This window comes from Pantherophis guttatus, chromosome 2 (genome assembly GCF_059756535.1).
Source record: "Pantherophis guttatus breed Tessera chromosome 2, ASM5975653v1, whole genome shotgun sequence".
NCBI lineage: Eukaryota > Metazoa > Chordata > Lepidosauria > Squamata > Colubridae > Pantherophis > Pantherophis guttatus.
The window spans coordinates 130,385,131-130,400,119 of NC_142064.1; the positions used below are offsets into that span (position 1 = coordinate 130,385,131).

The 14,989-nt window shown below is 44.5% G+C and overlaps 1 protein-coding gene across 2 annotated transcripts in view; it reads left to right on the forward strand.

The window, feature by feature from the left end:
- Nucleotides 1-14,989, forward strand: part of ITGB7 (integrin subunit beta 7) — a 52,488-nt gene that overhangs the window by 15,553 nt on the left and 21,946 nt on the right. For both annotated transcript variants that reach the window (XM_087886722.1, XM_034419145.2), the window contains exon 4: nucleotides 14,141-14,342. In XM_087886722.1, coding sequence (XP_087742848.1) covers nucleotides 14,141-14,342 — 202 coding nt within the window. The remainder of the gene's footprint in view (nucleotides 1-14,140; nucleotides 14,343-14,989) is intronic.

Genomic DNA, 14,989 nt, shown 5'->3' on the forward strand with positions numbered 1-14,989 from the left:
TCACTGAACTGGAAGGTGAACCTTGAGGCTTTTGAGTTGAGGAGTTCTTGGTGAAGCTAAACCAGGCAGCTGCGTTCTTTGCCAAGGTGCAAGATTTCCTTGAAGGCAGCAAATTCAGCAGACGACAACTGGCAAGGCTGCCCTATGATTCACCCCTTTCCTTTCAGTCTCAATCAATGTGTGAAGACTTGAGTCAGCAAAAACTCAAGAGCAGCTGCCCACTCCAGGCAACCGTGGGAAGCTGGAAGCTACCAAAGGGCTGTGATTCTTTGGCTGGCTAAGTCTTCGTTCTATGATTTGGGGTTTTCCTAATCTCTTTTGGAGATGTTCCTCAAAATAAAGCACAATAAAAACAGGCAACAGGATAGGCATTTTTTTCCCCAGGTCTTAATACCCAGTGGGAGCCATCCTCATTCCTCTTTCTTATCTGCTCTTCCCTGAACCCGCTCTAACCCCTCCAGACCAGTACAGGTAGTCCTCGGCTTACAGAAGTTCAAACTTACAACAGCATTGAAAAATGTGACTTATGCCCCTTTCCCACAGTTATGACCTTTGCGGCATCCCCATGATCACACGATCAAAATTCAGATGCTTGGCAACTGGTCCATACCTATGACCATTGCTGTGTGTCCCAAAGTCAGGCGATCCCCTTTTGTGACCTTCTGACAAGCAAAGTCAATGAGGAAGCCAGATTCACTTAACAACTGTGGCAAGAAAGGTAGTAAAATGGGGAAAAACCTTCTTAACAAATGTCTCATTTAGCAACATAAATGTTGGGCTCAATTGTGGTCGTAAGTCAAGGACGACCTGTGTTCAGGTCCCCCAGAATCTATCTAGACAGCCGCCCCCAAAAAGGACTTTCCAATCATGAGCATGTTTGCAAAGTAGTGTCTGCCACAAAGCAGGACCAACTAATGTGAGCCCCTCCCCTCCCCACCTGCATGTGCCTGTATCATATGCTGCTGCAAAATGGGGTTTGTGTAGCTGATATCAGTACACATGCTCAGAGGCTGCAAAAGCACATCTTGTTCCTTGCTCCCCAGCACAAAAAAGGGCTGGTCAGCCCAGCCCAGAGGTGGGTTTCAGCAGGTTCTGACCAGTTCTGGAGAACCGGTAGCAGAAAGTTTGAGTAGTTTGGAGAACTGGTAGTAAAAATTCTGACTCACCCCGCCCCCATCTATTCCCTGCCTCCCAAGTCCCAGCTGATCGGGAGGAAATGGGGATTTTGCAGTAACCTTCACCTGGATTAGGGACAGAATGGAGATTTTGCAGTATCCTTCCCCTGCCACACCCACCAAGCCACGCCCACAGAACCGCTAGTAAACATTTTTGAAACCCACCAATGGCCCAGACGGCTTTTTTTCTGCTGACCAGATGACTGCTGGCCTCGTTTTTGCCATCAAGGCCTAATTTAAAATGCTAATTTGATTTATTTTAATTCTTTCCAATGGATTGGGATTTTTAAACAAACAAACAAACAGGGAATCGAGTTATATGAACTGACTTTACTGGTTGTCTTTGGTTTTGGACTTGTGAACCTGATGGCATCTGCCTGGCAAGTCCAAATTCATTTATTTCATTTGCTTTCTTCATTCACTCCTGTCGTCTGCCACTGCTTCTTCACCTATCTTTAAAAATACTGAATTAATATTAGGGAAATACTTCTGAATGCAAACAGAGGTCTATCACTGGAGAGCAATAGCAAAATCCACATTTGTGTTGAAGAAGTACCGCATCTCCAGTGCCAGGCCTTCATATTGGAGGAGCATATTCAGAGAATATTTTTTATAATACCCCAATCAGTTTGAAGTAATGGTTAAAGGCACCAGGGAACTGGGAGACTGTGAGTTCTAGTCCCACCTTGGGCAGCTGGGTAACTTTGGGCCAGTCACTCTCTCTCAACCCTAAGAAGCAGGCAAGGGCAAACCATTTCTGGGGAGAGGAGGGAAACCTTGCCAAGAAAATTTCAGGGAATTGTTCAGGCAGTCTCCAAAGAACTGAGCAGAAGAAGAAAAAAAAAAGTTAATTACAGGTACTCCTCGACTTATGACCACAATGGACCCAAAAATTGATGTTGCTAAGTGAAACATTTATTGATGTCCCATTTTACGACCTTTCTTGCCACAGTTGTTAAGTGAATCACTGTAATTGTAATAATGTTGTGAAACTAGTTTCCCCGTTGACTTTGCTCATCAGAAGTTTTCAAAAGTGGATCTCGTGACCCGGAGACACTGCAACCGTCATAAATATGAACCACTAGCCAAGCATCTGAATTAGGTCTCATATTAAGACCTATGAGACTAATTAGGTCTCATATTAAGACCTATTTAGTGGCGATAAAAGCGGCAAAGTGTGATTACTTTTCCGCTCTTATTGCATCAGCAGATAATCGCCCAGCCGCCTTGTTTAGAGTGACCCGCTCCCTCCTGCATCAGGGAGCGTGGGAGGACCCCTTGCAAGGGCAGGCTGAGGATTTTGCACAGTATCTTCACGATAAAATCACTCAGATTCGGGAAGGCTTGGACTCTGACTGGGTAGATTCTGGCGGGGTGGCTGAGGCGGGTCTTGAGAACGTTATCTGGGACGAGTTCGATCCTGTGACTCCTGAGGACGTGGACAGGATTCTGGGGAGGTTAAATGCAACCACATGTTTACTGGACCCGTGTCCCTCCTGGCTGGTACTGGCTACCCGGGAGGTGGCTTAGGACTTGGTTATCTATGGGACCGCCTACTACCACCAATAGCCTCCCACCAGCCAGAACGCTCTCATAGAGAGGGACTCCTCCGGGTGCCGTCAGCCAAACAGTGTCGACTGGCGGCCCCTAGGGGGAGAGCCTTCTCTGTGGGGGCACCTACCATCTGGAATGAGCTCCCCCCGGAGATACGGAGGATCCCGGATCTGCGCACCTTTCGCCGCGCTGTGAAGACCTTCCTATTCCATCAGGCGGGCTTGGCCTAATCTCTTCCCTTTTTAAATATGTAAATTTTAATCTGTTTTTAAATTATTGGGGTGTTTTAATCTGTCTGGGCCAAAATGATTTAATTTGATTTTATCTGGTTTTTAAATTTTTTGTATCTATGTATTTTATTGTTTGGCTGTTCACCACCCTGAGTCCTTCGGGAGTAGGGCGGTATACAAATCAAATAAACTAAACTAAACTAAACTAAACTAAACTACGCGAAGCTGGCTCCAGAGGATTATAAATGCTTCTTTGGGGGAGGGTTTCCTGCCGCCTGCCTTGAAAGAGGCGGTGGTGAGGCCCCTCCTTAAGAAGCCTTCTCTGGACCCGGCTGTTATGGCTAACTACTGTCCTGTCTCCAACCTTCGCTTTATTGCGAAGGTTGCTGAGAATGTGGTTGCGCAACAGCTCCCGCAGTACCTGGATGAAACCGTCTATCTAGACCTGTGCCAGTCCGGCTTCAGGCCTGGGTACAGCACGGAAACAGCATTGGTCGTATTGGTTGATGATCTCTGGAGGGCTCGGGACAGGGGTTGCTCCTCTGTTCTGGTCCTATTAGATCTCTCAGCGGCTTTTGATACCATCGACCATGGTATCATGCTGTACCGGTTGGAGGGATTGGGGGTGGGAGGCACCGTGTTGCGGTGGTTCTCCTCCTATCTCTCCGACCGGTCGCAGTCTGTGTTGGCAGGGGGGCAGAGGTCGACCTCGAGGCGCCTTGTGTGTGGGGTGCCACAAGGGTCGGTCCTCTCGCCACTCCTGTTCATTTATGTGAAGCCGCTGGGTGAGATCATCCGTGGATTTGGGGTGCGATGCCATCTGTACGCTGATGACACTCAGCTGTACATCTCCACCCCAAACCACCCCAACGATGCCCTTGAAGTGATGTCCCAGTGTCTGGAGGCCGTGCGGGTCTGGATGGGGAGGAACAGGCTTCGACTCAACCCTTCCAAGACCGAGTGGCTGTGGATGCCGGCATCCTGATATAGCCAGCTGGTGCCATCGCTGGCTATTGGGGGCGAGTCATTGACGCCCACAGAGGGGGCTCGCAACGTGGGTGTCCTCCTGGACACATGGCTGTCTTTAGAAGAGCACATGACAGCTGTGGCCAGGGGGGCTTTTTATCAGGTTCGCCTGTTACGCCAGTTGCGCCCCTTTCTGAGTCGGGATTCCTTATGCACAGTTACTCATGCTCTCGTCACTTCTCGTCTGGACTACGCCAACGCTCTCTACATGGGGCTCCCCTTGAGGAGCACCCGGAGGCTCCAACTGGTCCAGAATGCGGCCGTGCGGGTGATTACGGGAGCGACATGGCACTCCCATATAACACCTCTCCTGCGTGAGCTGCACTGGCTCCCGGTGGTCTTCCGGGTGCGCTTCAAGGTGTTGGTTCTCACCTTTAAAGCGCTCCATGGCTTAGGGCCAGGGTATTTATGAGACCGCCTTCTGCTACTGATAACCTCCCACCGGCCAATACGCTCTCACAGAGAGGGCCTCCTCAGGGTGCCGTCAGTCAAGCAATGTCAGCTGGGGGGCCCCAGGGGGAGAGCCTTCTCTGTGGGAGCACCTACCCTCTGGAACGAGCTACCTCCTGGAATACGGCTGATTCCGGATCTCCGCACTTTCCGTAAGGCCCTGAAGACGTTTTTATTTCAGCAAGCCAGCCTGGCCTGAATAGGTTTTATGGGTTAGTTTTTTAATTGTATAACTAGGGGTCTTAAATTGGGGAAGCCTTTTAATTTAATTTATTTTTAATTATCTTAATTCTTATATTGTATGTTATTTTAATTCTCGGCTGTTCACCGCCCTGAGTCCCTTCGGGGAGAAGGGTGGAATATAAATTTAAATAATAATAATAATAATAATAATAATAATAATAATAATAATAATAATAATAATAATAATAATAATTTGGATCACATGATCATGGAGAGGGATGTTGCAGTGGTTGTACGTGTAAAAAATGGTTATAAATAACCATTTTTTTCAGTGCCGTTGTACCCTTTGAACGGTCACTAAATGAATGGTTGTAAGCCAAGGGTTAGTTGTACTGGGTTCCTCCATTGCTAGGTTCTCCTTACCAGATCCCTTTCTTGGGAACTATATGAAGAACCAGGATAGTGGAAATTTTCAGCCGTACAACCTCAAGACCAGGGATGGGCTGCTGGGGGTTCGCAGGGGTTCGGGAGAACCTCTAGCTAAGATTCTGTGCAGTTTGGACAACCCTAAGGTGACCAGACGTCCCGCTTTTGGCGGGACAGTCCCGCTTTTGAGCAATTTGTCCCGCGTCCCGCGGCGTTTCAAAAAAGTCCCGATTTTTCTTGAGCCCCAGCTGATGGCTAGAAGAAAAAAAAACTGTTTAAACTCTTGCCCGGGGCTTCAAAGGGCCGCCCTACAGGCAATCAGTGTAAAGCAGTTTTTTTTTCCCCTAGCTAAGCTTCAGAAACGAAACCGAAACCAGGGTCTTTGGTTCAGCGTGACAAAATGAGGCAGAGAGAGATTTATTTTTATTTTTATTTTTCCTCCCCAAAAAAGGTAGGTGAAAAACTGCAAACAATGGGAAATTAAGGAGGAGAGTTCAAGATTTTAAAACACAAAGGAAAAAAAGCTGTATTTAACTAGGGAATTGTAATAATTGAGATACTATTAATTGTATATTGTGTTGAAAGCAGAAATGGTTAAGTTGTGGTTCGGAGGAATATATGGGAGAAATTATTTGGTTTATTATTATTGGTAAATATAATTAATTGATTTGTAAGAAATTGGATTGCATGGAAATAATTGGAATATTCATGTTCATATTGATTAATATACAAAAAAGATAGTTTTATAACTAATTGATTTATATTAAAATGTTGAATTTGTATTAAACAACTGTATTACATAATTACATAATTAAACAATGTGAGGATGGATATAAAAATAGATGACAATGGGAAGGGGTATAATATAGAATAGAAGGGAAAAATTGAATTTGATTAAGATTAGAGATGAGGATGAAGGGTAATATTGGTTTTTTTAAAAAATAGATGAGGAATAAATATGGCAAAAAGGAAATATAGAAATTGTAAATTTAATTGAAATGACTAAACGCTGTTTAAATTTGTGAACCAGCCAAATATTCTGTTCAAAGAAAATACATTGTATGTTTGTATGTGTGTTTCTAATTATTGCTATTTATTCATATTTGTTCTCTTTTATTCTTTAAAGTTTAACAATTCATTCTTTATCTTAATATCTTTATATTTGCTTGGGGTTGGCTTTCTTCCCTTTCATCTTTTTTATTGTACAGCAATCTTTCTCCTCAAACCTACCACCTCTCTCTTTTCTTTCCTTCTTACTTTCTCTTCCCCCCACCCTCTTTTTCTCCTCCCTACTTCCTCTTTCTTTCTCCTTCTCCTCCTCTCTTCCTCCCTCTCTTACCCTCACTCCTACTCTAATTTCCATTCCTTCATCCCTCTCTATTGCTGTAATCCTTTAATGCATATGGACTACTCAGAGGGCTGAAAAAGTTATTTTTGACTGGTCCTCACACTTTTGACCAGTCCTCGAACTTATGACTGTCCTCACATTTTACATTTTTGCCCTATCTTGTCATCATGGTGAAGAGAAGCAGTTGTGAAATGAGTGACATGGTTGTTAAGAATGCTGCATGGGCATAAATGTGAGGATGGTCATAAGTGTGAGGACCAGTCAAAAGTGTGAGGAAATGTCAGAAATGACTTTTTTCAGCTCTCTGGTTAGTCCTTTTGTGCATATGGACTACTGAGAGGGCTGAAAAAGTTATTTTTGACTGGTCCTCACACTTTTGACCAGTCCTCAAACTTACGACTGTCCTCACATTTTACATTTTTGCCCTATCTTGTCACCATGTTGAAGAGAAGCAGTTGTGAAATGAGTGACATGGTTGTTAAGAATGCTGCACGGGCATAAATGTGAGGATGGTCATAAGTGTGAGGACCAGTCAAAAGTGTGAGGACCTGTCAGAAATGACTTTTCAGCCCTCTGAGTAGTCCCTATACACATAGCCATGGCCACCCGGTCACATGACCAGGTAGCCACGCCCACCCAGTCACATGGCCTCCAAGCCACGCCCACACAATAAGCCACGCCCACAATGGTGTCCTTCTTACCAATGTTAAAATCTGTTCACCTTACCCTATAGACATAGCCATGGCCACCCGGTCACATGACCAGCTAGCCACGCCCACCCAGTCACATGACCAGCTAGCCACGCCCACAAAATAAGCCACGCCCACAATGTCCCTCTTTACCAATGTTAAAATCTGGTCACCTTAGACAACCCCCAAATCCCATTCCTGACTGGCCACTCCCACCCCACCCCACCTCTCCCAGAAGTCCCCACACGGCCCATTTTGGATGCAGGTAAGTGCAGGGTGTGCGTGGAGGCTCGGGGAGAGCGAAAAACGGGCCTATTGGAAGTTCGGAAACTCCAGAGTCTGGGTAGGCCATTTTTGCCCTCCCAGAGGCTCAAGGAAAGCCTCCGGAGCATGGGGAAGGCAACACCCCCCCCCACCATAATGCACAAGGCCGACTAGGCCACACCCACCATAACCACAGCCACCCAGCAACCAGGCAGAGAACCCCTTGCTAAAAATTTTGAAGCCCACCCCTGCTCAAGACAAAACTTGAAGAACCCACAGCTGGCATCTCTGTTTAGTTCAAGTTCCGTGTTCAAGAGAAGGGATGGGTGGGTGGACTCTCTTTGGGTAAAATAATCTCCTAAAAAAATGCACCACCATTTCCACAGTAAAAGCAGCCCGGATTCCCACAGAAGCAGCCCCACCCACCTTGGGTAATAGAGTGATGGCCGGAAAATCCCCTCAGGTACTACCCCAGTTGCAAGTGAAAGAACTCACCACATCCTGCCCAACTGCTTGTCTGTATAGTGTGTTTAACTACTATCTTTCGTGACGGTATCTCCTAGCACCAGACCATCTTTTTGTGGTCAGTGGTCCCTCTGATGACTTTGAAGGGTGTCAGTGTAATGAAGCGTTGTGCTTGGCGGGGCAGGGCTGAAATGTGGGGCCCCTTCCTCTTGCTTTGAGGGCTTTTAAAAGGGAAAAACAGGAGGTTAAGCCGGTCATAGGCAGCAACTTTTAACTGTAAAAAGTGTTACTGAAAATTAGTTCTTTATCGCCAAATGTCAGGGTACTGCAAACATGAGGGTTTTCCTGAGCTGGGAAAGACTATGCTTTGTCAGACCTGAGTTGGGAGGAGAGAAAACTCACCTCCGTTAGCCAGGTGGTAAAGCAACAATTGTACTTTTCGAGTTTGCCCTCAGTCCTGAAACAGTGGTGCATTGCATGGAACTGTAGTATATGTATATGTGTGCAAATGTGCACACACATGTATCCCTGGGCGCCAGGGGTGAAATCTAGTTACCTTCCCTACCGGTTTGGAAGTGCATGTGCCACCCGCGTGCATCATATGTGCGCGCGGACCCTCTGTGCATGCGCAAACCCTTCTGTGCATGCGCAGAGGGTAGAAAACAGGTTACTTCCTGCTTAAAACCAGGAAGTAACAACGACTGGGCGGGTGGGTGGAGCCTCGCATTGCCATCACTACCAGTTCTCCGAACCACCGGCTGCCATCGTTACTGGTTCAGCTGAACCGGGCCGAACCGGTAGCATTTCACCCCTGCTGGGTGCACACGTGAACAGAAAGTGAGTTGTTTCCAACTGGATCTACCAAAACTCCCAGAATGCCTCAACTTCAAAGCAGGTGGCTTTAAGTGTTTCAGAATTGGTCCGTTCTTTATGCAGCCTGTTCTTTATCCAGTCTTAAAGCCACAGATTTGGAATCAGTTTATTCCATGATGGAAGTATTTGCATACTTTGGAGGAGAGAAAGAGAGAGAATTTTAGTTCTGTGAGTGAAAACTTCAAACTGGGCCGGGAGTTATCTAGGTTGAAATTGATAATATTTTAGCAGGGCAGGACACATTCTGCAGTTTGTATAAACTAATTTACGTAAAATATTCTAATTTTTGCTACTCAGTGATGAAACCCTGCATTTTGCCAGGGGGAATCCTACTTAGCCTCTTTCATTTTAGCTTGGTGCTTTCTCCAAACCTTTCATGAAATGAAATCTTGAGAAAGTCTTTAAAAAACCCCACTGCAAGTTATCACAGGCATTTAAATCTGCCCCCACCCCCATCCAGCTACAAAATCTCCCTCTTTGGTTTTCCATGTTTTTAAGCACATTTTGCATCTGAAAGAGCGCTGCAAACAAATTCTTGTATAGACTCTGCCAAATTAACTTGAAACCAAACATGATGAGTCTGAATTAGGACTGACAGAGATCTCAGGGCTTTAGTGTTCTTAGAATCTCACAGAAAGGTAATAGCATTTAAGACAAATATCAATATCAAAGTTTTGCTGCTTCCCTACTTAATCTGTTCAACTGCACCCAACATACAAATGACCTTTGAAGGGTCCTCTGGTGCTGAGCAGTTCAGATCCACAAGATTCCTAAAAATGCTTTCTATTTCCAGATGTATCTATCAGATTTCCACACTCCTGTGTTGCTCACTCTTAAAAAATAGTGGGTCTCTCTTAGACCATCATGCAACCACCACTTTTTCTACTTTTAGAAGAGGACTGAAGATTCTCTCTTATCTGGGAGAAAGAAGATTATATTTAACTTCATTTCATCTTCTAGAACTGACACAAAATGGAATCAAGGGAACTCTGGCTGGCAGACTCTTTCTTCTTAGAAAGATTTTCCAGTGGAAGAGAAATACAGTGGGCTGTCACCTATTAGGCCATATGTTTAAAAAAAGCCAGAAAGTATTCTGCCTTCAATCCAGATCTATGGAAAATAGAACATAGTTGGATTCCCTGGCCTGCAGCTTCGATGTTTTTAGGCAGGTCTTCCATATTCTTCTGCTTTGTATATCCTTTTTATTCTTTCTCTTTGAACACACTAAGCTAAATTTCACAGAATGCATAGGATGTTGAAGCAAAATGCTGCATCTTGGAAATCATGATACTAGACAGCAAATCAGAAAATTACCTAATAGCGAAACCTGGTTTCTTAAACATCTTTGCTTAAATGATAAAAGTCCTGAGTAGAGTTAAGCTATCACACACAAACTAATTAATTAATTAAATGGAGAATTTTGGACAAAGACAAAAATGACACCAAGTGCAAATAAGGATCAATCACAATTGTTTAACAGTTTATATTTTATTAGACCTGTGGGCAAACAGATATACGGTAGTATAAGTGAAAAACAATTCTTATAATCGGCTAGTTAACACTCTTTATACCCAAATTTATGTCTTCTAGCTTCGCAAGTTCTAAAGAAAGCTGACATCCAAAATCCCTCCTAACAATATTCATTTGCATTCAAGAAAACGATGACTATAATTTTTTCATTAGAAGTCATAGAAGAGGCAGGCAGAAATTAGCAAAGTCTTTCAGAGAGGAGTTCCCCTTTCAAAATGGAACCATCATCCTTTGCCATTGCTACTGTAGGAAGTTAGCGCCCACCCCTCTCTTAGGAAAATGAGATATTTTGGGAAATATTAAAAGGACAGAATATTTCCCCTAAAAGGGAGGCAGAAACTCACCCTCCCCATTTTGTCAATGGGCCATTAAGACCTGGGCCAGTCTATTCTATATAACCTCCTTCAGGCAGAGCCATAGTAGGAATCCCAAAGCCCTTTCATTACATCATCACCCAGCAAGCGTCAACCAAGCTTGGGACTCAGGACAGCCTACAGAGTTGCCCCAGCATGGCCCCATGGGAGTCTGACAACCAATCAGAATAGAAGGTCAAATTCAAAAGCCCAGAGAGGGCATAAAACTGGGGCACTTTCAGCATCTCTTCCCTTTTTTCTCCAGGACCTCAAACCATGTAGTCCTGACCACCATTAAAAACCATCTTTCCAAGCAGTCTCCATGTTTCCAGTGTCTTTCTTCCCCACTTGGAACTGAACCCAGATGGACATTTCTTCCAACACCACTGCTGACCAGAGATGAAGATAATGGAAGTGGGGTGGGAATTGTTCTTGTCATAATTTTGAATTCAGCAAGGACTTAGTAGAAAGAAGGGCAAGAAAGAGGAAGAAGAAAGGTCTAAGAATTGGTACCATTCCCCTGCAGGGACGTGGGCTTGGCAAATGTATTGTTGTTTCAGTCTTATGGACAAGCTTGTGTCAGCCTCTTTGAAAAAATGGGTGGGGAATGTTAATTTATCTGTCTCTTGCAGAGTTTAAAAGACAAGCAAAGTTGTGGTTGGATCCGTGGGTTTTTCTTTATTTTTCACCCAGAGAAACAGGAGACCACTGCAATAAAGCTGATAGGAACTGGTCTCCTTTGCTTATCAGTTTGACGATGGGGGAGAAAGAAGAGTACTGGGAGATAGAGAGGACTTTCCTCATCTGCAGATGCCAAATTCTAAGCCCCCGAGGGCTTCCCCCCCTTTTCCTTTTAGGAGATGGCTGCTGGGCCCATGCCAGGATTACTTATGTATGTATTTTAAAAGAATCAAATCTGATTGGGGAATGTGCAATTCTGTGCCAGACTGAATGCTGCACATTAAGCAGAGTGATACATGTTTGTTTGCCATCTCTTGGTCAGCTGCTTCCTGACTTGTGGAATGGAACAATCTGGTGGCCATTGTCAGCAGTTCCTTCCCTTCATCTGTCTTTCAGTAAATGCTGAAATTCACAAGTTCTTCCTCTCTTTTTTTCCCTTCTCCACAGCATCTCTGCGAAGCTTCTAAAACTGTTTCTTAACCTTGACGACTTTAAAACGTGTGGACTTCAACTCCCAGATTTTCCCATGGATGGCTATGGAATTCTGGGAGTTGAAGTCCACACATCTTTATTTATTTATTTTTTATTTTATTTATTTGTCAAGAACATATTAGGTAATATATATAAGTATAAGCATGAATTGAATACATAAAATAGATACAAATAAAGGGAACATTAGGACAGGGACTGTAGGTACGCTGGTGCTCTTATGCATGCCCCTTACAGACCTCTTAGGAATGGGGTGAGGTCAACAGCAGACAGTCTTAGGTTAAAATTTTGGGGGTTTGGGGATGAAACCACAGAGTCAGGTAGTGTATTCCAGGCATTGACCACTCTGTTGCTGAAGTCATATTTTCTGCAATCGAGTTTGGAGCAGTTCACTTTAAGTTTGTATCTATTGTGTGCTCATGTATTGTTGTGGTTGAAGCAGATAATTTTATGAGCTACGCTTAGGTCATACCGAAGACGGCGTAGTTCTAAGTTTTCTAGGCCCAGAATTTCAAGTCTGGTGGCATAAGGTATTTTGTTGCGAGCAGAGGAGTGGAGGACTCTTCTTGTGAAATATTTCTGGACACATTCAATTGTATTAATGTCCGATATTCAGTGCGGGTTCCAGACAGATGAGCTGTATTCGAGAATTGGTCTAGCAAATGTTTTGTATGCTCTGGTTACTGGTGTGATATTACCGGAGAAGAAGCTACGCAAGATTAGGTTTACAACTCTTAATGCCTTTTTGGCAATGTTGTTATAGTGGGCTTAAAGTTGCTAAGGTTGAGAGACAATGCTCTAAAGCTGGGTTATTGGTCAGTTAAAACATTCTTACTTGGAAAGTCATGTAGGCTTTGCCTCCTGCATGTAAAACTGCAGACTGTTTTTGGATCTGCCTTTCTCACAATAGGGTTTGTTCTTAAAGAAAACATGCCATCTTCTTTCACATACACCTCTTCCAAGAAGATGATCACAGCCCTGCTGCATTTATTATCCCTTCTCGTTGCAATATGTTTTAATTGGAAGTGCGCTTTTTTAGGCCATTTAAAGCAGCAGGTTTTGTTTAAGTTGCTGTTCTCAAGATGCTGAATTTTAATCCCTCCACTGTCCTTTTTTTTTTTTTGAGCAGGGAGGTTAGAAACTGTGACTTCTGGTGCCTAATTTCTAGCTATCATGCTCCTTCTGGTCCTGAACACGAGGCAATATAAGATAAATGGGACATAATAAAATGAATAATGAAGCAGGATCCAATCTGAGTTGATCATCAGAGATTTATTCTTCCAAGCTTTCAGACTCATGCCGGAGCCCATCCTCAGGGAACTTCTCTCTCTACACACATTCTGAAGAGAGAGAGAGAGGTTCCTTTAGGACAGGCTCCAGCACAAGTCTGAATGCTTGGAAGACAAAACCCCTGGTCCCGGTGACCGACTCAGATTGAATCCTGCAACATTATCCTAGGATACTATATTTGCCTTCATGTTGTGGCCCACCAGCAGCCAGCTGAGCTGGTGGCAGACTCGGATAGTGAGGAGGTTGGGGAGGAACATGGGCCAGTCCTGGAGTCTGAGGAAGGCTCTGATGAGGGCTCTGTGTCAGAGGCAGAGATGGGACCAGGGCCGTCTGACAGTTATCAGCTGCCTTCTGAGTCGGAGATAAGTGGGGCTGAAGAACAGCTGGAGCCTGTTCCCGATGTGCGCGTGCGCAGAGCTGCCAGGAGAAGGAAACAGTTAAGGAACAAGGGCTGACTTGGGAGTAAAGGCACAGATGGACAGTGAATGGCCCCTCCCATAGGGAATAAAGAGGAGGGAAAGGGGTGTGGAGTTTGCAGGAGACAATTAGTTCATTTCAGTAGTGTGAAGATCTGTTCATGACTGTCAGAGACTCCTTGCCAAGTATTTTCTTGTACAGGATTGCGTTTGGAAGATATCGACCTGGCAGCTCTCCAAGCCTGATAAAAGGTCTGTGGTTGTAAATTCACCCATAAAGACTGTTTGCTTGCCGGGACTTTGCTGGATGTGAATGACAGGAAATCACATTAGCTTAATAAAAAGGGATTTTGTCAGGACAAGGAGTCCCTTTTGTGACGCCTAGGTCAGAACACTTCATTTGTAAATAATGAATGTCATAGTATGAAATTCTAGTTCCTTCTAATGGACATCAGTGGATGGTTTGCTATTTGAGAATGTCTCTAAAAAGCTGCCATCAGGATTGACATCAGCCAATCAAATCTTTATTATGGTCATAGACAAGCATACCTTTTCATCAGGCTTCTGTTCCCCTGGTATGAAAGCATTGGGTATTGAGTAGGAAGAGCAACAGCCCACTGCTCGTCTGCTATAGGAATTCTGAACGGTGGGATAAAACAAGACAGCATTGCAAACCACTGTCTCCTCCTCCTTCCCAGGATTTCGTGCAAGCAGGAGAGTCTGATGCAGAGCGTTGTGCCCCTCGGCCAGAGCTGGAGCATCGTGGCTGCCTTGCCAGTGAGATCATGGATCCCCAAGGCAAGCAGCATATTTTGGAGGACAGGCCTCTGAGAGAGAACATCTACCATGAAAACATCACTCAACTGTCACCGCAAAAAATAGTTCTTCAGCTTCGGCCTGGTAAGTACTGTTGGAAGAAATATCCATCTGGTTCAGTTCCAAACCAGGAGAAAGACACTGGAGACAAAATGGAGGCTGGAGGCTGATTGGAAAGAGGGTCCATTTATTGATGAAGCAGAACCATCAAGCACGTGTGATTCTGGGCAGCTGATCACATGGAGTTGAGAGTGAGGGTTTTTTATATCTTCTCTTGGGCTTTGCACTTGAGCTTCCTGTTCCCGTGCAATAACATGTATTCTATTGGCTGTTGTAGGGGTTGTAGGGGTCATAGCTGGCCCTATAGGTTGTCTGAGCTAAGTTCGGTTGAAGTTTCTAAGGGTGGTGCAATAATTAATGGCTTTGTCCTGTTTTGGCTCTTGGGTGAGGGGCTAATCTGCCTTTGTTCAGACTTTGCTGCAGGGAGTAATGGTTTACCAAATCTGCATTTCTAAAAGCTGCCCCAGCTCAGTATCTGCTTGGGGGCAGGGAGCTGAGGCTCTGAGTTTCTGTCTCCCTTAAGATTTTTATTTCTCTTTTAGGGGAAATATTTTATTCTGCCTTTTTAAAAATATTTCTCAAAATATTTCATTCTTCTAGGAGGGAGGGTGGTGGCTTCCCACAGTACTTTTATTGGAAAGAATCTCCAGAATCTGAAGAATCTGATGAAC